General features: G+C 42.4%; 1 protein-coding gene across 1 annotated transcript; it reads right to left on the bottom strand.

Moving 5' to 3' along the window:
• Positions 1-438: 438 nt before the first annotated feature.
• Positions 439-19,129, bottom strand: TM7SF3 (transmembrane 7 superfamily member 3). Its single transcript, XM_082076124.1, has 12 exons — positions 18,950-19,129; positions 12,646-12,800; positions 10,734-10,884; positions 10,181-10,301; positions 9,214-9,385; positions 7,961-8,138; positions 6,580-6,666; positions 6,084-6,164; positions 5,173-5,325; positions 3,764-3,861; positions 3,238-3,400; positions 439-2,750 (listed from the first exon to the last, which is right to left on the bottom strand). The coding sequence occupies exons 1-12, from the start codon at positions 19,008-19,010 to the stop codon at positions 2,488-2,490; spliced, it is 1,683 nt and encodes a 560-aa protein (XP_081932250.1). The 5' UTR covers positions 19,011-19,129; the 3' UTR covers positions 439-2,487.
• Between the last annotated feature and the right edge of the window lie 1,472 nt (positions 19,130-20,601).

Here is a 20,601-nt window from a genome sequence, read left to right as displayed (position 1 = left end):
CCATCTCTTAGCAGTATTAAAAAAACCAAACAAAACAAACAAAAAACCCCACACAGCATAATCTCCAAGTCAGGATCTCAGAAAGAGTTCAAAACCCAGTTCTGCCACAGACTTCCTACACAATCTTGCAGATTACTTTCCAGTCAAGAAGTGGATGACAACCATTCCTTTGTTCTCTAGAACCTCATCTGACAAAGCTATAGATATTTATTTTTAAAAGCCTCTTTGGACTATGCACTTCCTCACTAGCTTCATATAGAACATAACCACACTCTCAGCCTCTGGGTGTCACTGCAACTACAGTAAGAGGTCAGCTAAGCTCCCCCCACTTCATCACTTGAGAGGCTAAGAAATTTTTGAAAACAAACTATCCCTACAACACCAAAGGCAGAAGCTAAGTTGTAAAAGCATCATTGAATTCAAAGAGACCCTTTTATTTCCAATATTCTTTCAAAAGACACCTTTATTATAAAAGATATAGAAAATTAGAGTTAAACTTGTTTCTTCCACAATGTTAATCACAGCAGTTATTAAAAAAAACAAGGTAAACACGTTTTAGAGCATTTGTATATCCAATAAGTGTTTGCTACTTGCCATCAAACACGGCAAAGACATGCTCAGTATCAGTGCAGTAAGGGCAGTCAGCGAGCATCAGTCTGCCAGAGGCCAGGGAAAGAGCTGCTCATTTACCCTGTGTGCCACCCCACAGCACACTGAAGCAAGACCCAAATTGCAAGATTTTCAGCCTTGCTCTGCTGTTTGAGACAGGTATTCCAGCTCCAAACAATCACGGCATTTGTCTCTCTAAATATCAGATGAGCTCAGTTACCTCAGATACTATGTCATTAAGCTTTCACACCTTAAAGAGAAATGGCAGTAAACAGAGCCATCTTAAAATCATCAATTCCTTTCTACTACCAGCGTGTTTTAACTTTCAATTAAGTTCCCAAATAAAATTCTTTTGCCAGTTTCCCTACAAAGAGTTGTTTCTTACATACTACCAAGAATTGAAAGTGGTGGCTGAAAACTTAAGTTTCCACCAGTAGGGTATTGACACATGGTGGTTTTGTTCAGGTAGCAAAACAGCCATTCACCTTCTGACAGGAAGGACTGTGCACTTTGCTGCCCACACTAAAGGTACAAAGAAAGCAAGAAGAATAAGGAAGAGCCACCATAACCTGTATCAGAGTACAGGACACAAGACTTCGACCATCATGTAATGCATGACAGATCACCATGTAAACACTGAACATGAAGACCAGGATTTGGCATGGGGGACACAGGCAGGTAAAACCATGGACAGCCTCAAGGCTCCTTGTGCGCTTATGTGAGCCAAACCCAGAACACTCCAGTTTGCATGTTGAAAATGGCTGTTTTGTTTTCAAGGAAGTGAATAAAGCCAGCACACAAGACTGTGACCCTCTGCTGAACAGAAGAGTGGGCCCTTATCTGTTTTTTGTACTACATTCTACTTCAGGCAGATACAATCTAAATCTGTACAGAACGCAATCAGTCAGCAAGGATCCTGGTTAATATTTTGCTAGCTGGATGCTGTTTTCACCCCTTAAAGGCAAAATTAAAAGATAAATTGATTAAAAATAAAAATAGTGTTTCAAACAATTCCAGGAAAAAAACTGCCATTTGCTACACAAAGAGCTTATTTAGTTTTTTCTTTTATGACAGCACCATCAAAAAAAGAGATTATAGCAGAGCAGAAACAAGACACAGGCTGTTCAGAATGAAAACAAGGGAAACCACTTGTGTTCTCTTAGCAGTCATCTCTGCACAGAGACCAGATGACCAGCTTTGCTACAGAACCATCCAAAAGCAAAGGAGAAAGTCTTGTCTCAGATCAGGTCCACTTCCCAAGCCCCAGTGTGCACACTTAGAACAGTTAATTCAGTGCAATTTAAATTGAAATCACTTAGTTTAGCTTGCAAGGTTCAGTAATACTTCTTGGAAACAATTGTCTGCAGCCAGACATTTTGTACCTATATTAGAAGGTGATGCTCCTGCGAGAAGGACTACACCTGTGTATGGTCCTTATCTCGCATCCCTCACACAATTTGTCAGACTGCTCACCTTCAGGAACAAGTCAGGTAACATTTCAGCAGTGGTTTACACACTGTGAGGGAGGACACACATTGTAGAGGTTGCTTTCCAAGGGCTGCTTTATATTTCACATATCAAAACTTCAAACTAGGTCACCACAAAATAAATACCTGTACCTGACCATTAGTATAAGATTCTACAGCTAGACAGATGCATGTTACAGCAGGCTGAGCAGGCCATTGAAGAAAGAGTCACAAAATGGCATGTAGTGTACTGGATAGATAACTTTTCTTCCACGTTGGGCAAATATGATCGTCTTATTAAGCAGGACAAGTTGTCAGTGGTAAATCCTGCACCGCTGGCTGGTTTGATAGTGATCACTCATCTCACCATTCCCAGAGTCTTCCTCTCTGTTCCCATCAGTTATTTGGCAGGTTACAGAAGTAATGGAGTTCTTTCCCCAGCCGGCTGCTCCTTCTGAAAAAACTCTTTGATATGCAGTAGCTTGTTGTGGATCCTCTCTCTTAGGGGAGGGATATGATGGCTGGGGTCCAGGACATTGGTGCTTCTGCGCTCTCTTTCCCGCTTCCAGGTGAGATAGGGGTGTGGTGGAAACGGCAGTTCACTTCTCTCTCGGCGAAGCTGCACAGTTACTCCACTGAGGGCCAGCATTGTCCACACTGACAGAATAATGAAGTCTGAAAGAGAGAAAACAGATCCTTGTACCAAAGCAGAGCATTCTTTCCTTTCCCAAGCATAAACACTGAACCAGTTTAGCAGCAGAAAGGAATGAAGTATTGTCTCTGTGTCCTCACTTGCCTGGAGTACATCCATGCAAAGGCAAGAACACACAGGGAGTTGAGATGAGTCCGTTCAGTCACCATATTAGGCTGTCAGACTGCCCACTCTGCAAACTCATCAGCAAGGTGGCAGTCCAAGCCTCAGAAAGCAACTTTCACAAGGGCTTTTGTCATGTAACACCACCTGGAAGACTGGTAACTTTAAGTTTACCAAGTATTTCTCTTGGAGAACTAGAAATTATCACCTGGGTGTTAAAACTCACCCCATATTTATTGTGTTCTCCTTTCATCCCTTCTGACCCTCAACACTCACTGTTTACAATAGAACCAAAAAGGCAATGTTTTTTCTTTAAAAAAAACCCCAAGTCTTAAGAGTAGCACTCACCATTTGTTTGAAAAGGCACATTGGTGTAAGCTCTGTTGAAGTAATCGTTGAGGACCCTTCTGAGCGGGTTTAAGGTGATATAAGCAAGACTTGTGTAGATGTAGCAAGCAATAGCTAGGATCACTGTGTAAGAGCCTACTATTCCAGAGGCCAGTATGTTCAGCTAGAGAGAGAGAAGAAAACACAGTTTTAGGACAGACTGAAAAACACTCCTTACTTCCCACCTCCTTGAGGCAGTATTTTGTATCAGTTCCTCTACAAGAAACTGGCTGCACACACCTGTTATCCAGACATCCCATTAAGACAGCAGAAGCTAAGTGCAACATGGCAAAGGGTCATTCCTTTGCTTATGGACCATTTATAGCACAAGTAGGGCTGAACAGGAACTCCCTAGAGCTGAGTTCTATGCTGAGCTTCAGGAAGCTGCATTAAGACTTCTAGACATATCCCACAGGACTACATTTTGCATTAAGAAGTCTGAGACCCCTTCCTCCCTCCTCCTGAGAGGACAGCACAGACTACTTACAATTCTTGGACAGCCAACAAAAAGCACTGGTATCATCAAAGCTACAGAAGAAAAGGTCACCCAGAACACAACATCATCACGGAAGACCCTGTAGTCTCCTGCAAAGACACCACAGTCCACATGTAATTTACTAGTTAGCAAAACATTTCCTGTTTTGTAACTGGTTGAAGGTGGGCTTTTTCCCCAAAGATACTGTACATTCAGAAATCTAGAGCACAGTGTTGAAAAGCTTAGCTTTTGAGCTCAAATGCTGATTGTTTAAGATGGATTGTAACACAATTACTCAAAACAAGAACATAAAAAGACTGTCCCAGTTGTGTATAGGTTCTGTACTCTAAGTTGGAACAGCAGATCTTGTCCATGAAAGATTTTTGATGAGGTATACGTTACTTACCTGGTAAGAACAAAAAGTACAAGAGTACTTGTGCCCAATAGGTCATTTCATTGCCTATAGAGGTTTATAAGCTATAAAGCTCTATCTATGCAAGTTTGACTCTATAGTGCAAGTGCAGCCATCACAACACCACAAGGTAACAAATTCTTCTTAAAGCCAGAAAGGTAATTAAGTTGCTCAGACACTACTTTGCTCCCTCTGCTTTCTAAGGCTTGTCAATTAAACAGAGGGGACAAGCTGAGCTCCAGCTGAATCACTGTTTTACTTCAATGAAGAGCAACCAGGGACTGCATGGATTATCACAGAACTGTGGCTTGAGTCAAACACAGATGAATGGAGAATGAGATACTGCCACATCAAGGGATCTAAAGTAAAAGAGTTTCGAGATTTAAAATTACAATAGAGGAAACAGTGTGGCTGATGCACATGTCCATGAGGGATTCCAGTTCAGCAGGTTTGCTTGCTTTTAAGTGATTTACCTATTCTCTTAGCAAAACCATTCTAAAGATCCTGATAAAGTTGATCCAGCTGCAAATACAAGTTTGTCTCCTAGAGTGCAGTGCTCCCAGAGTCTTGCACTGTAGCTTAGTGAAAGATAACAGCAAGAGCTCCTCTTAATCCATGATGCCTTTATGCCTGAAGCCTCCAAGTTAGACTGCAGATTTTCTACTGTAACTTGCTCCAGATAGAGAACCAGACAGATGGAGCAGAGCTGGTGTCACAGACTTCTGAGAAAGCATGCAGCTTAGCTGGTAAGAGCATCAGCAAGCTCTCTGCAGAATAAGCAGTTCCCTTTTCCCACCAGCACAGATTCCTAAGTAGTTTTAATTATAACTGAAGCCTTTCAGGCGTGCTGTATCTGTATTCCCCCAACACAGGAAAGGGAAAGTTAAACATCGCACTCAGATAAACCAAATAGTAGTATTGATCTTAGAGCCTTGCAGTGTCCCTGTAATACAGCAGGAATGCTTCACTCAATAGCCAGCAATTTGCAGCAGAGCATTTCAGCGCATACCTAGTGGAGTAAAGAAGACAGTCGATGAAAAGAGAAATCCCAGCACAAGTCCAATAATGAACATAGCAAGCAGGACAGAGCCAAATCTCCACCAGCTTGCAACCAGGAAAAAACCTCCAATAACTCCAGCTACTGCTGTCAAAATAAGACGCACTGAAAAAGAAAAGGGGAAATTCCAAACTAAGAATTGTGGCAATGCTACAAAAGCTTCAGTTACTGCAATAACATATTCAGCAGCTTTAGCTATGTGCTTGATTTTGTTACCCAATTAAAACTTTCTGAAAAAGAAGCCAAATGAGTACCATTATTTGTGCTTCATGCATTTCACTTCAACTCCAGTCTGCAACTGAGGGTGTGCTACTAAAAGAGAGGCACAGCACTGGAACAAAAGTCTTGCTACTATGTACATCAGGACCTTGAGTTCCCAGGGCAGTTATGGTTGCAACAGCAAAGGCACACATATCAAAGACGTAACTATATGAGGTAGGACAAAAGACAAAAGGAACTAATTATTGCCAGTGTAACAAGCAGGATACAGAACTTCCACTCCATTTTACAGATGAAATCTGCATTTGATCTGAAACTGATGTTCAACCAGTATGAAAGTAGGAAGGAAGTATGTTGCAAATTTCCACAGCTCCTAAAAACTTGTATCTTCCTTGGATAGATACTAAAATTTGTCTTGTGTAGTTGCAGCTATTAATTCTGCATCACTATTTGATGTTGGGAGCAGCAGTTACTCTTGTTGTGTATTAAGCTATTACAGTAATCAGAGCTCAGTCCAAGTACCCAGGTACACTCCTGTCCTTCCTAAGGCTGGCCAACAACAAGCACAACTGAGATTTTACTTATAGCATTCATAACAACAATATTTCAGGAAGACTGTGGGGCATCCCAACAGATCTACTCACCATCATAACCAAGGCCAGTTACCCTCGTAATGAATACAAAGAAGAAGAATCCTGAGAATATGAAACCCATGAAGAATAAGTCTAGAGAAGAGGAGGTGGGAAAAAAAAAAGATTTAGTATGCTGTCATATCACTTCATATCAAGCCCACTTCAGTACATCTTTGTGTTACAATGGGGAAGGAACACCTCAGCTCACTGACTGAGAAGCACAAAAGGAAAACCAGACAACAACTGGACAAGGGTGTCCTTAAGCACTTCAAATAGTCAAAAAATTACATATTAAATATCTATGTACCCCCAGCATGCACCCTAGTTCTAGGTTCCTATTGAATACCAGAAACTTCTTACTCTGCTTAAAAACTCCAACCCTGTTAAAGCAAAGCAGTGGATCTAATTTACACCATAATCACTATGAAGTCATTCTTAGTAATAATATCACTAAGTTATATCTATGACACTCTAACCAGACACATAAGAGAAAAAAAACATTCAGTACCTGTTTTCCAGAATCTGTGTCCAAAAAAGCAAGTGAAAAGACCAAGAACAGCAAGAGCAGTGAAGAATACTTTGGTAGAAAGTTTGCCTACATGGAAAAAGAAAGGGGTACTAGATCATTCCATCTAGTAGTTCCAACAATGAGACTATGATAAGGTCCAGTTGCTGTCACTGAGTGTACTAACAACTTAATAGCTGCCACTCTGTCAGACACAGCATGGGAACAGATCCACAATGCCTGAACTAACAGTTATCTTGATATGATCTCCAACAGAATATTGAAGTAGTTTCTGATTTAAGAAATCAAGAGCTTCCATCTTAGAGAAGCTTCAGCCTTTCCAATAACAATTAGTTAAGTAGCTGTAACTTGCTATTTATAATACTGATGCAGCTTTACCTGAAAATTCTCTGCTCAGCTTTAAAAAAAAAAGGAACATCCAATAATCTATAAAAAAAATCAGTGCTACAGGATTAGTGACCAAGGCAGCAACTATAGTCTTTATCACTGCAGCCTTCACCATAGTCTCCCTCTTTAATATACTCCGCATACCACAGCAAGGTCCATCAGCATGCCAGTATGTCTCACCTCTGTCTCGTAGGCAAATATCTTCCTTAAACTATTTGAAACAACAAAACCACATTTTTCTTGTTCACCAAATTAGTGAAAAGTGTTTTAGCCTCAACTTTTTGTCTCATGTTGTCGTAAGACAATACCAAGTTTGGGAAAAGTTACTGTGCTGCAGCATATGGTAAGAAAATAATCAGGAGAACAAATCTCTATGAACCACATTCTACCCATTATTCTTCTCCATTCCACAGGCATAATGAGTGGCAGCTTGTTCTTCTTCCACTTGAATTCTATCACTATATAACTTTGTACAAAGTAGCACAACTTTGCAGTCATTTCACTATTGCTGGCATTATCTTCAGGCTTATTTTAGTTGACTTATCTCCTTTCAAACTATTTGTAGGTTACTGATTTCTGTTAGCACCAGCACAGTAAGAAAAATATCAGGCTGGACCCTGATCTAGTTAGTGTTCTATTAGCTTACTTTCACATGTAGCATCTATAGTCCTAGAAGTGATTTAAGATTATATATCCAATTCAAATGGAAAAACCCAGAGTGGCACTGCAGAATTAGAAGTTATATATTAGTAAGTCACAAATTAAACCTCATTCAAGTTAAGGATTTAATTGCTAATAGCTTTCCATAGTTTCTCAATCAAGAGGTAGACTTCATCATGAATTAACAAAAGATATCCAATGTAGAACAAACAGCTCCTACACCTATTAAAAAAAAAAATCTCAGAAGCACCATTTGACTTATTGGAGCACAAGCAGCTTGAAATGAATTGACAAGGACATACAAATCCCAACTTACTGAGGGTAAAGCAGTTATCTACTAGGTCAGCAAAGCTACAGGCATATGTATGCACAGGTACATATGCAGCAGACGTATTCCAAATAGGATCCCGTACTATGACATTGTAGATCACACCTTGTCCAGGAAGTGACGAAAAGTAGACATTGGTCTTGTCATCATTTGTCAATGTAAGCATCTGGAATGGTAAAGAATATTTTTAACTGCAAGGAACTGCTTGTCACCATTACCAATAGCATGCTGACGTGTTCATGGAGCTGAGGCAATCTTCAGCAGCTCAAGGAAGATGATCAGCAAGAACTCCAGGCAAGAGCTCTCCTATCCTAAACCCTCTCAGTACTACCAGTTGAAGCATTAAAGGCTTACAGGACAGACCCTACGTCCTCCAACATTACTATGTTTTCTGACAGAGAAGACTCTCCCACTCATGTTTTGCTCCTTCTTCCCTATTTGAGGACACAGTTCAGGGGACCTATCAGTCTACTAATCCACGTCTGGCCTCTGAAGCAGGCAAGGCTACCATTCTACTCCCCAGCAAAGCCAGACAGGTTATGACCACCAAGATTCTCTCACTCTGTCCCTTCCAGTCCCTTTGCTGGGGGACAGGTAAACATGCAGCACATGTTTGCTCTCACATATCAGATCTCTTTATGCTATTACAAATTGTGCCCATTTCTAGGCCACTTCTACTATATTCTCCCCTCTTCCTTGTACTCCTTGCTCAATACTCAGCATGTGAGGATGCCAGACCCCAGCATCTATCTGGCATTGTAGGAAACTATCCATCTTTGTCAGAAGTGGCTCTAATTCTGGACATGCAGGCACTCAGGGGCAGTACAGCTAGAGGCAAGCCAGACTCAGTATCACTGAGGGAGCACTGTGGCTAAAGCTGTATTCAGCAAGCAGGAAGACAGCACAATAAGAGCTTGTTTAATATAGAAAAGGGTACAAGACATAGAAACTTCTCACAGTCCAGTCACTAACATCTAACTAATATCAGAGTCCATTGCAAGAAGCCTCAGTTCTGCCACATTTTGGGCTCTGCTAATTAGCCACCTCTGTCCCAAGAGAGCAATTGCCATTTTGCATCTGTCACTCACTGTATACTTCCTAGTCAGAAATCCCAGATACAAGCAAGAAGCCTGAAGCATCAGCAGATTGCTTATGTCACCATTAAAGTAAGACAAAGAAGAGAAAAAGACTACAGATAGCACCCCTGCCACATGCCCAGTACACCAGTACTTCAGACTTACTTTAATGCCATTAGCTTTGATACTTTCCACCTCTGACATCTTCCGTATGTGGTTCATGAGTACCATCTCAGAAAGTTCATTCTCTGGCAAGAAGTACTGGTAGACATCATAGCGCAGTCGCCACCTGGAGTTTTGACCAGTCCCTGAATCGCAGGATGGTGGGTTTGCTCCTCTACAATTAAAAAGAGATCAGCTACATGCCCAGCAAAAGCCCTCAGATCTTAACATAATCTTTCAAGAGTTTCCTGTCTGAGTTGGCACTATTCGGCTTCTGTTCTTTAGCAGTTAACACCAGCAATTAATTCAAAACTAGCTGTTAATGTTTAGAAGTACAGACTAGAGCAGTATTATGCAGAACCACTCTGATATAGTTAGTATCTGTGCTGGTACCTGACTTTACATTTACAGAGCCTTCCTGTGAGCTGGCATAAGGAACCAGCACAAGAATTCCAAGAAGTCACAACAGCCAAGTATCACAGCATCACTATTTGGTTTTGCATGCATGCTATATATACAGAACATAGCTTTCCCCATTCTCTGCTGCCTGATATCTCAGGCGATAGGCATTCAGGAAATAATGCCTTACAACTTGAAGACTCAATGTTAAACAAAACTCTAGGTCATTATCATGCTTCAGTACCAGTAAAGGAATGAAACTGGCAATGATGCACAATTGCTCTTCAAACAGATTAAGTCATTCTGAGGAATGGGAAGACCCAGTATTTGCTGACTGCTTGCACATCTGAGGTTGCACAACCTCTCCCACAAGATGCAACTCTCAACTTTTATCTCTGTTCTCATGTATTATCTCTCCCCCTCCTTTTCCTGATTTCTCAGTTTGTTGCAGCAAACAAGATTTCTGCCAGCAGCTGGATGGTCAGCCCTTTCAGCAGAAACTTCTTTTATGATCTTGACCAAATGTACAACAAAGAAGGCTTTGCCCAGTGCACTGAAGTTTTTCACATACCTGGTATATCCCAAGTTTGCAGGTGCAAACTTGATGTGTATATCAACCACCGTATAGTCCAGGTAAATATTTGGATCCACTTCCAAGTCAAACTCTAGATTGCAGCCTCCAGGAATAGGATCTAGAACACAGAAAATATATCTTTAGTAGTTTTCACTTCCCCCTTACACAGCATTAAAAAAAGTTCTAAGACCTCAACAATGCATGTACTTGCTGTAGGCATTGTCTGCTTGCTGAGCACAGAAAATTGTCAGGTTATAGCCCTGCAGATAAGACAAGTGCTTTCACTACAGTCTAAGGTCCTGACACATATGCCCAGAAGATTTCTAGTCTAAGGTTGAAGTAATGACAAGACCATAGAGCACACTGTATACATGACTTGCAACTCAGCAGTGATGCTAAACTTTTTCAGCCGATTCCAAAAGAATTTCTGGCATCTCCATTATATGTTCACACCATATAAGAGTATCACCTCTGAAAGGTCAACATTTCATTTCACAGTTAATCTGTAGTAAGCAGAGCTGGTATCCCTTAACAGGTAGTAAGAACATACCTTTCTCCATATAGGGAACAGAGATAGCTGTGCTGAGCACCTGGCTAGCATCCAGTGACCGAAGGTACCATGTACATACAGTCTGTTGAGGTCGAAGGATGGAAACCAGTCCTTTGTCTACTCCAGTTCCTGAGCTGTTCACAGATGGATTCTGGACAGAAACAAATTATATAAACAAGCAATTCTTCTTGTCAAGATTTCTACTGCAGCTTGATGTATTGCATAGGAGTCATATTGCTGCCACAAAGCTGTAGGGCACACATTCCAGTGCCACTTCCCACAGATGAGGTAGTCAGCCATTAGCTATCATGTTAAGAAAAAAAAAAAAAAAAGGAAGATGGGAAAGAGAAGCTAGGAAAAAAAAAAAAGAGGTGAGCTGCCTCTGACACCACACACTGCCTGGCTCAGGCTCAAAAACCCAAGTGATAAGTTTGAGACAACTAAAGAGTTGACAACCACAAACAACCTGCAAAGAAATTTAGCTAGTTGAAGTCCATTGCTGCACAGCAGTGGACTGACTAGTAAAGGTGTAAAAGGATTGGAATATCCCTCCCAAAAAGTTGTGAGATGCCACTAAAGAGCATTCTGGCAACCAAAGTGCAGAAGCACCTCACTGTCTCTATCAGAATGGAGATGACTGTATGACAGCTCGCTTAACACTAGCCATGCCAGAAGAAAGTGCTTGAGGCCAGGTCAGCTACTGACCCAATGCCCACCATCGCCCATGCTTTTCAGAACCAGGGGTCTTGAGGAAATATCAGGAAAAAGTGACAGTACCACACTCATGCAGCTGGAACAACCAATTGAAGTGCAGTAAAAATCTGTTTTTCAGCATGGAAAATGTCCTTTTGTCCAAGAAGGCCACAGTTATCTGAGGCAACACTGTAGGGAAGCACTTCAGACATGGCAGATTTTTAAGGTCTGGCTCAGTTCCATATTTCTAGGGGCATGCCAGCCCTAAAAGCAGTATAGCCATATTTTTGCAATCCTGTCCTTGGCCTGGTAAGGCACATAAATACAAAAATGAGCTGAACTGACAGCAGAAGACTATATCAGTGGTAATCAAAGACTGAATAGTTGTAATAGTAATGCCTTGGCCCCGTAATCCTTACTATTTCACCAGTACAAAGATGACTGAGCTGGGTGACTTGTGTTACAGGTTATTCATCTCATAAGCTTCCCAGGATACTGACACTCAGTATATTCTCATTTGGAAAATACTGATGAGGGAGGGAAACTGGATGGCATCTGTCAGATTGCCATCTACTACCTCCAGCTCAGTGTACATTCTGCTGAAATACCACTTAGAGCCTCACAGCACCATAAAAATCCACATTTTGGATTGCGTCCCAATAATTATGGGACAACCTGAGGCTAGTGTACAGCAGTAGGAATGCTTATATTGTTGGCTAGAAGTATGAGCCTTCACTGGAATACTACAGAGGAATTTATCCATGTGCCACCAATTAGATTCAGGACAAGCAGCTGGGGTAACAAGACATCATAACTGTAGTGATTAGATCCAAGACACACAAACAGCAGATACCTCATACACTACATATGATGACTTCGGGATGTTTAGTTATCTACCAAATACTTATCATGAATCTGTCTTTAATTGACAAGCTGATGGATAGTAGTCAGCAGTCATGTGACAAAAGCACCACTTCCACCCAAACCAAAGAGCCTTGAAACATTTTCAAGCCAGCTCTGAAATTCCTTCAAAATTCAATCCTCCAAAATAGTAGCTATGACATAAGTATGAGAAAAGATTTCTGAAGCTAAAATACTAAAAGCCATGCAGGTAAGGTATTTATATAGCTTCAGTTCTATATTCCTACATGTATCAGAGCCAAGTCCTTTGTTGAAAGAAAATTAGCACTGAAGAACAGAAGTGACACTCTTACCATACCTTATCAAAGGATATCACCACATCGTTTTTCTGGGCATGTACTTGAAAAATAACAACAGTCACATTGCCTGCAATGTGCCTGATTACAGCTTCCACTGGATTGGTCTGGTTAAGTAGCACATTTCTGAATTTTCCCAAGGACAGCTCAAGAAGACCTGCATTACAAAAAAAAAAAAAAGTCACTTTTTTTTCTGTCCAGGGGGAAGCATTTACCAAGGGGAGCCAAGAAGCTTCCAGTAGCCTGAGATTAGTCAGCTGAGAATAGAGCAAGATGTTGGTTTATGCTGCTCTCACCCTGTAAGCAGTATTAAGGTTTCAGAGACTACCACACACAGAGCTGTACCTACAGAAACAGATACAGCTATATGCAGCCCAGCACTCACCTAGGCACATGGGGCAGGACTTCCTGCCAGAAGCTCAATATTTGATACAGCTGAGCTCATCAGCAACACATAACAGCTACAGCTGCTCAGCTCCTGTGATCAACAGCAAGCAACATTCACTGGAGTACATAAGAGGATACTGAGTACTACTTGCTGTGTGGCAAATACGCTTGTATTAGCCAGCCAACTTGCACAATACCTGTTAGACTTCCTGGGTGAACTGCCAAACAATGGGAGCTGGAGTCAGCTTCTATAAAACAGTCAAATCTGTAGTTTGCATATGTATACTAACACCCTTTCAGCTATTTACGTCTTTTGCTCCCACACTATTCTTGAATATTAGGACTGTTGGACCCCAGTTTCTGTATCTAAAAATCTGACTAATTTTTCCAAGACACTACCAAGACCACTTCTTACAATGAGCATAATCCTATGATCCACATGACCCAAGATACAAAATTCTTTGAGAATCAGCTTTGGCTTGTCATTCAAGTCCTGCAAGAAAGCCTGGTTTCTCCCTACACTGGGCTCTTGACGTACAAGGGATGTCAATGGAAGGAAGAGAAGCAGCCATATAGAAGTCACAAGATTCTTTTGTTGTTGGTTAGCAGGCAGACTAGATACTTGAAGAGCACACACAGTGCCTCAGGTTTTTTTTTTTTCCCCAAATTCCCCTGAGAACACAGACAGTAGCCCAGCAGTTCTAAGACTTATCAAGACTAAACACATACACAGTACCTCCTCAAAACAGCTCCCTCTTCTAGTGCAAACAGTTGATACTGTCAAGTACTCCAACAGAAGCAGAGAGTAATCAACAGCACCATCTCATATATGCTGCTGCTGATGACTCAGGTAGTCTCCCATCCAAAAAAAGGAAAGCATACAGTATTCTCATCCAAAGTTCTGTACTCCTTTCCTGTTATTTTTCACTCTCCCCTGCCAAGAACTGCCATCTTGGGCCAGCTTCCTTACTTCTTGATGATATGAAGTGAGCTCATGCCCTCATACTTCCTCCACTCATCTCACAGCAGAAGAAGAAAGGCAGAAAAAGTCTAACATCTCATCTTGCTAACTTCAACTCTTACATGCTTACCCCAAAATTTGATACTCCATCACAAATAAAACCTCAGCTGAAATATGGGGATCATAAACCACCCAGGAAGGTGATGTCCCATCATCTGCAGCTTGTGTAACGGTAGAAAAAGTTTGTATTCCAAGTTGTCAAACAGTAATTAATGTAAAATTAGAGCTACCAAAAAAGCAAGCTTTGAGAATTCTTCAGTTTCAGATAGAGTCCCTGGTGTAGCATTCAGATATCTTCCCCTTCACAAGAACTTTCCTCCTTAGCGCTTAAGTTCCACCAGAAACACAACTAGCAGCATGAATGCTAAAGAAAAGCATTCAAAGGCACACACTGTAATATCTATGGACTCAAACTTGGAGTAAGAGCTTTGAATGTAGGAAAAATATTTTCTTTGGTCTTTAAGAACTTCAGCACAGTTTCCCGAACTGTGAGATGTTCACACTTAAATGCTCTTTTATGGTAAAAGCTGAAACCATATACATCCTCTCCATGCTCTATAGCAGGGGTGTCAAACTTGTTTTCACCAGGGGCCACATCAGTTTCACAGTTGCCTTCAAAGCGCCGAATGTGACTTTAGGACTGCATAAGCATAGGACTAGTTACATTTACACAGTGTTAAAACTACATTTGGCCCTTTGAAGGCAATCACAAGACTGATGTTGCCCCTGGTAAAAATGAGTTTGACACCCTTGGTCTAGAGCAAGGGGAAAAAAACTGCATTGCTCTGTCTTATTTCCCACCTCCACTCTGTACTCATACCCCAAGGCCTCTGCATAAACCAGAACAGATTCGTCAGCAAGACATACAGCCTCTACTTCAACATGATCATGAGACTCTAAATGTCAGAGGCACTGAAGATTAATTAGTGTGGTAAATTAAGGCATAGTGTTCTACATTACTGTTTGCATAATTGTTCTTAAAACAGTACATGTGACATACATTTTAAACCCAAGGCCGGATAGAAGAGCATAGATTCAGGCTGAAGAACAAGAATGGCTACATCTCTCTGACAAGTATTTTTCAGCTTGTTGTTCACATGCTCCTTGAACCACACTTCCAGCCAGGCTTGAAAGATGACTAAAAGGATAGTTCACAAGCACTGTAGAGCAGTAGAACCTTTAAAGAAGTTTGCTGGAAGAGCATTTTTCCAGCCTTCTCTTTTTCCCTCATTTGAAAAAGTCAGTGGCAGCACTCTGAGGCAGAAAGGGAACATGTAGAACAAGAGAAATTAACCAAATCACAATTCATCAGGCCCATTGCTACTGTAGGGTCTCAGAGAGGTATTATACTACCTCAGCTATACAGAGTTCAATGTTGTCAACCATAACTTTGAAGAACAGATACCAAGACCTTAATGAACACATAGTACTGGCCCCAGCATGCAGGCTTTTTTGGGCACTGAAGGTAACACACCAAACAGGACTGCAGATTCAGCAGCACATGCAGCAGAGATTCCGCCACCACAGAAGCGAGGTAGTTGACCCAGCAAGGCAGCAACAGAGCAAAGAACAAAATCCAGGCATCCTCAGCTTTTTTGATTGCTTCACTTGTTTCAAACGATGGAAGTCTGTAAACACTTTGTAAGATGCCAGGCTACCCCCTCTCTTTCTCTCCATCTATATAGAAGCATTATGGTCAATGCATGTCAGAGCAGTTTTGGGTTAGATACAACGGAGGAACCCTCACTATTACAGAGATAATCAACTGAAAACATACTTAAAGGAAGTCAGCATTATTGAAACTGAGCAAGAGCTGAGCAAAGATGGAGTAGCCTGCGCTGCTCGGTATACAAGTACCACCAATACTAGAACAGGAGCACAGATATTTCCGCATATGAAAAAGAACTGACGAACAGAGGTAGGAAACAGTCTACTCTTTCACTCCACATTGTTTCTCTTTACCACAATAATAGCAAACCCAGTCAAAAACAGCAAAGGAACTCAACCTCTCAGACCTCTTCCAAAATCAAAAGTCCTTATTCTTAACTTAAAAAAAACCAACCCAGACAGTCAACTCTACAGAGGCTCAGGATTTAATATCCCTTCCCTGTGACATGCAGTCTCCCCAACAAACAACAGTCAGCTTGAACCATTTCCATTCTGAGTCAGTGCCAAGCTCTCGGTTCATTTGATGCTTTAAGTAAACCACATTTCCGTCTCCAATAGTCAAGTGCCATTCTCCATCACCAATAAACAGCTAATCATATGAGGTTCTTGATGACATGTAGCAGTTCAATTTCCATTAAGAAACATAACTGAAGAAGTGCTATTGCTGCCCATGCAGGAACCATCTTTACGTACAAAGCTGTGCTCAAACAGCACGTTTGTGTCAGAGAAAGAGGATCTCTACAGTCAAAGAAAATGCATTTCTACTCTGTGCCAACCAGCTTACAGTGGATACGCGGAATAACCTTACATAACATTTGAGAGCTGAGAAGAACCTTCCAGTGCAGGGAGTATATCAACAAGTAGTCACATGAAGACATTTATCGGAGATGAAATGCAAGGTCAGACTGAAAACCAGTCTGAGTAGGAAAAACACGAGTGCCAGCAGCCATGTCATATCAGACCTGCAGGACCATGCATATGTGGATGCAGAGCAGAGCCCTGCTACAAGGTGTCTGTCTTTCCACATGAGTAAAACCTCAAACAAATATATCACCCAACCCACCTTCAAAAGCAGCAATATTTAGGAAAGCTTTAAACTTTAATTGCTTGCATATTGAGACTCATTCTTAGAGTTTGATGCTTAAAGCAGACAGTACCACAGAACATGGCTTTTCACCATCTGCAGCACTCCCATCCCAGAGGCTATTCCATCCACCAAGTTATAGAGGTCATGAGGTCTTCCACAACTTGAAAACTGAAGGAAGTACCACCTCTCCTGCTTACAGTTTTCCTAATCCTGATTAACAGTTAGAACATGCAAGACCTGGCCTCAGTCACATTGCCAGCACTGTCAATTAAGATGTCATCTGTGCATCAGGGTAATAAGGCTTCAAGATGCAAGTGACCAGCACATTCAGAAAGCTCAACAGTTTTGTGTGAACCTCTTATTTTTAAATATTGTGCCTGCACAGACTACACAGCTAGCACAAAGTTCATCCAGATAAGCTCCCTTTATGAAAAGGGCACTGCTCAATCCTCATTACACTATAAACTTGCTTTAGTTTTTCCAACACTGAACAACATGGCATGGATGTAGCCAACAAGGCCAATTTCACTCCTATTTCAGGAAGGTGGAGCTCACCGTTAAGTAAGAAGTATGATAACACTCCTGCACATATACTAAGTTTGAAAAGCTGCAGCTCATCAGAATCCCAGAGAGTTAATATAAGCCATCATGGACAGATTTTACTTATCAGCACTTTTAAAATGAAACAGAAGCTTCTAGTATTTGGAGATGGCAAAGCCCATCACTGCAAACCTGGGCATCCAAGACTCAATAACCACAAGACAATTTCAAATAAGTGAACCATTAAGCAAGTGTCCTTGTTTAAAGGGCCTAACGATCAGCTAGATATAAGTACGCCAATTACACAGCTTATTAGCTTTTCATGAGAAAAATACTTTCCCCCTCCACCGTCAATTCTGCAAGGAAAGACGGCAACAGGCTCCTTCAAGGCAAAGCAGTTGGCTTAGTTCCTTATTCATTCTGCTTTTTTACATATTGTAAAAAAAAGTGACTCAACACATGACCCATCTTCAATCAACTCCAGGAGACAAGCTGTCTCTTCCACACCTGAGACTGATTCTTAACACTGTCTGCAGCCTTGCAAAGTATCCCAAAAGTAGATTTCTCCTTTTGAAAAATTAAGCTTCATTAGAGACAAGTTTAAAGAAAAACTAAGAACAGGAAGCTTGCATCATCCCTAACATAAGGGACTGCTTGCTTATATCTGAATTATCTCTGATAGAAACTGATTATTTTTTCCTTTATTTGGAGAGATAAGAGCTTAACCAGAAAAAGGTAAGCTGGTGTTAAGTCTTCACAAGCTATACTCACTATAGTACACTTACCACTGGATGCTTATTTTAATCACATGCAGGAACACAGGGGAATTAAAAACAAAACAAAACAAACAAAACAAATAATGTCAGATTACATCAGCATGGCCAACAAGTAATTTTAGGAACCAAGCTCCAAATTCTAGGGGGCTTTGCTCATTTCTTTAATTTTACAGGGACAGGAACTGCAAATGCGCAATTCACAGGGTGCTGGGAGCCCACGACCACCTGCATGCGGTTAAAAAAAAAAAGTTTTATTAACCTGGTTCCCTTTCTCATATAAACTCATGGGTAGTGAATGCCACCTTGTTTCCTCAGAAGGAATACAACTCTACGCCAGACTCATCAGCCTGAGCTGTATCCCTGCAACAGCACAGTTAAAATCCGTCTGGCAGATCTATGTAAGAGTTAAAATGATGGCGTTCATCACAATTAAGCCGCAGAAAAACGAAAAAAAAAAAAAAAAGAAGCAGGGGAGGGGGAGGAATGGGTTCTCCCTGCCCACATCAAAGATTAAGATAACCACGAGTATATAACTCTTCTCCAGCTCCGCAGACAGCTGCATCTTCACTTTGATCTTCGCTCTTGCCGAACCCGCCAGACAGCAGCGGGTCTCCCCACCGCCGCCTCTCTCCCGACACCCCCAAAAAGGCTCTGCAGGCCCCTCCTCGCAGCAAGCCTCTGCCCCTCCATCCTCCTAGACGTCAACCCGGCCAAAAACACCCCTTCCCCGGTACAAGCCAGGCTCCACCGGCCCTCCAGCCACTTAATGGCGGCCACGGCCTACAGTCTGTTTCCCCCCCACCCCCCATTCCCCGCGCCGCACTCACCCGAGGCACCGCCATGGCGCAGGACCCCCAAGAGCACCACGGCGTAGGGGAAGAGCCGCATGGCGCTGCGGGGAAGAGGGGAGATGAGGCTGCGAGCGAGCCAGGGCGCTGAGGAGGGGCCTGGGCCGGGCGGGTCCTGCGAAGCACCGGAGCGCCCGCCTCCCGCCGGTGGCTGCGCCGCCTCACAGGACCCGCCCGAGCGGAGGCCGCTCCCGGCGCCCCCACACCCACCTGCGTGAGGAGACTGAGGTAACGGCTCCAACCGCCAGCCCCCACCGCTTTTATTCTCCCGAGCTGCACCTGTCGACCCTGTGGCAGTTACTGGGGCGGGTGAGGGGCTTGGGGAGGTCTCCCGGTCAGGATGGGCAGGGTTGAACTTCATTTCTAAAATTTTTTTTTTGACATTTTAATGCAACTGCCGTTTGCTTTTGTCCTACAAGCAGCTCGTTGGCCTCGGAGGCTCGCAGGCGTGTGTGTTTGAGGCGCCTCTGGCTGTGAAGGTGATTCATGGGCGCATGATGGGAGAAAAGAGAAAGCAAATTAAAAGCCTCTCCTTTTTTGTGGAGCGGGGTGTGTTTTCGCTTTGTTATTTGGGCCTCGTTTTATACGTTCGCATCATAACTTAGCTCTAAAAAGCCTAGGATCACCCCTGTTTTGTTTCTTTTTTTCCCCTGCTTGCTTCAATCCAGTTTCCAGTTAAAATGCATGAGGAAGCTGTCAAGAAGAACACAGGGATGGGTGCTGGTCCATGTTTACAGGTATTTCTTATAAATGGTGTACTTTCTTTGTACTTTGCCTACTACGCTTAGGAAGGCAGCCTTTTTCAGTCCCCATTTGCTGAGGTTATTTTTGTTTTGCTCAACAAGGTTCCTGTAAGTCAAAATCCATGAGATATCAGAAGTCTGTTTAGTGTTTGCCACTGTCACAGTCAACCTCCCTGAGAGAGACCTCAGTCACTCTTTATTCACAGCTTGGCGTTCAGACTGCTCACCCGTGGCCTTCAGTCACAAACAGAGCCTGAGCGAGGCTTGTCTCATACCATCAGTCTCACTTATTCCACGCTCAGTCTGGCATCCATCCCGCTCTCCGAAAGCTGAAAAAGAACCTGCTGCCTTCAATAATAGCTGTAAAGCCGTTAAAAAACATGCGGTAGGTTTTGGTCTACAGCGCAGTAGTTTCGTGACTTGGCTTTTTTAAGAGGACCATGAAGAAAACACACATCCCAGTTTACATGAACGTACATGTATGTGTAAAATCCTAAAAATTCCTAACCCCAACCATGCCATCAGCAAACCACTTTTGTTGGATTAGTTTGTATCGTGGCAGAGGGGAGCTGTAAGTAGCAAAACGTTGTCTTGACCTATATGTTGCTGCTGTGTGGCTGTACCCACAGTGTCACTGCCAAGTTGGCCAGAAGAAACTCCTGGAGGTCTCCAGCCCAGCTGTCCCCTCCAAACCTTCAACTTCTTCAACTAGATCAGGTTGCTCAGAGCCCCGTCCAGCCTGTCCTGGAACGTCTCCAGGGATGGGGCATCTACCACCTCTCTGGGCAACCTGGGCCAGTGTTTCACCATCCTCAGTGTAAAAAATTTCTTCCACGTATCTAGCCTGAACGTCCACTCTTTTAGTTTATAGCCATCACCCCTTGTCCT

The sequence above is a fragment of the Streptopelia decaocto genome (genome assembly GCF_964273445.1).
Source record: "Streptopelia decaocto genome assembly, chromosome: 1".
In the NCBI taxonomy this organism is placed as follows: Eukaryota; Metazoa; Chordata; class Aves; order Columbiformes; family Columbidae; genus Streptopelia; species Streptopelia decaocto.
The sequence above is the reverse complement of the archived record's forward strand: the minus strand, read 5'-3'. Positions and strand labels throughout refer to the sequence as shown.

Bases quoted from the DNA above. Each gene is read 5' to 3' on its own strand.
- TM7SF3 (XM_082076124.1), bottom strand. From the start codon at position 19,010: ATGCGGCTCTTCCCCTACGCCGTGGTGCTCTTGGGGGTCCTGCGCCAT. The intron at 6,667-7,960 runs GTAAGTTGGGAT...TTTTCCATGTAG, and splicing joins AGATAACTGCTTTACCCTCA to GCAAACTTTCTACCAAAGTA. The intron at 2,751-3,237 runs GTGAGTGCTACT...TCTCTCTTTCAG, and splicing joins TGTGCCTTTTCAAACAAATG to ACTTCATTATTCTGTCAGTG.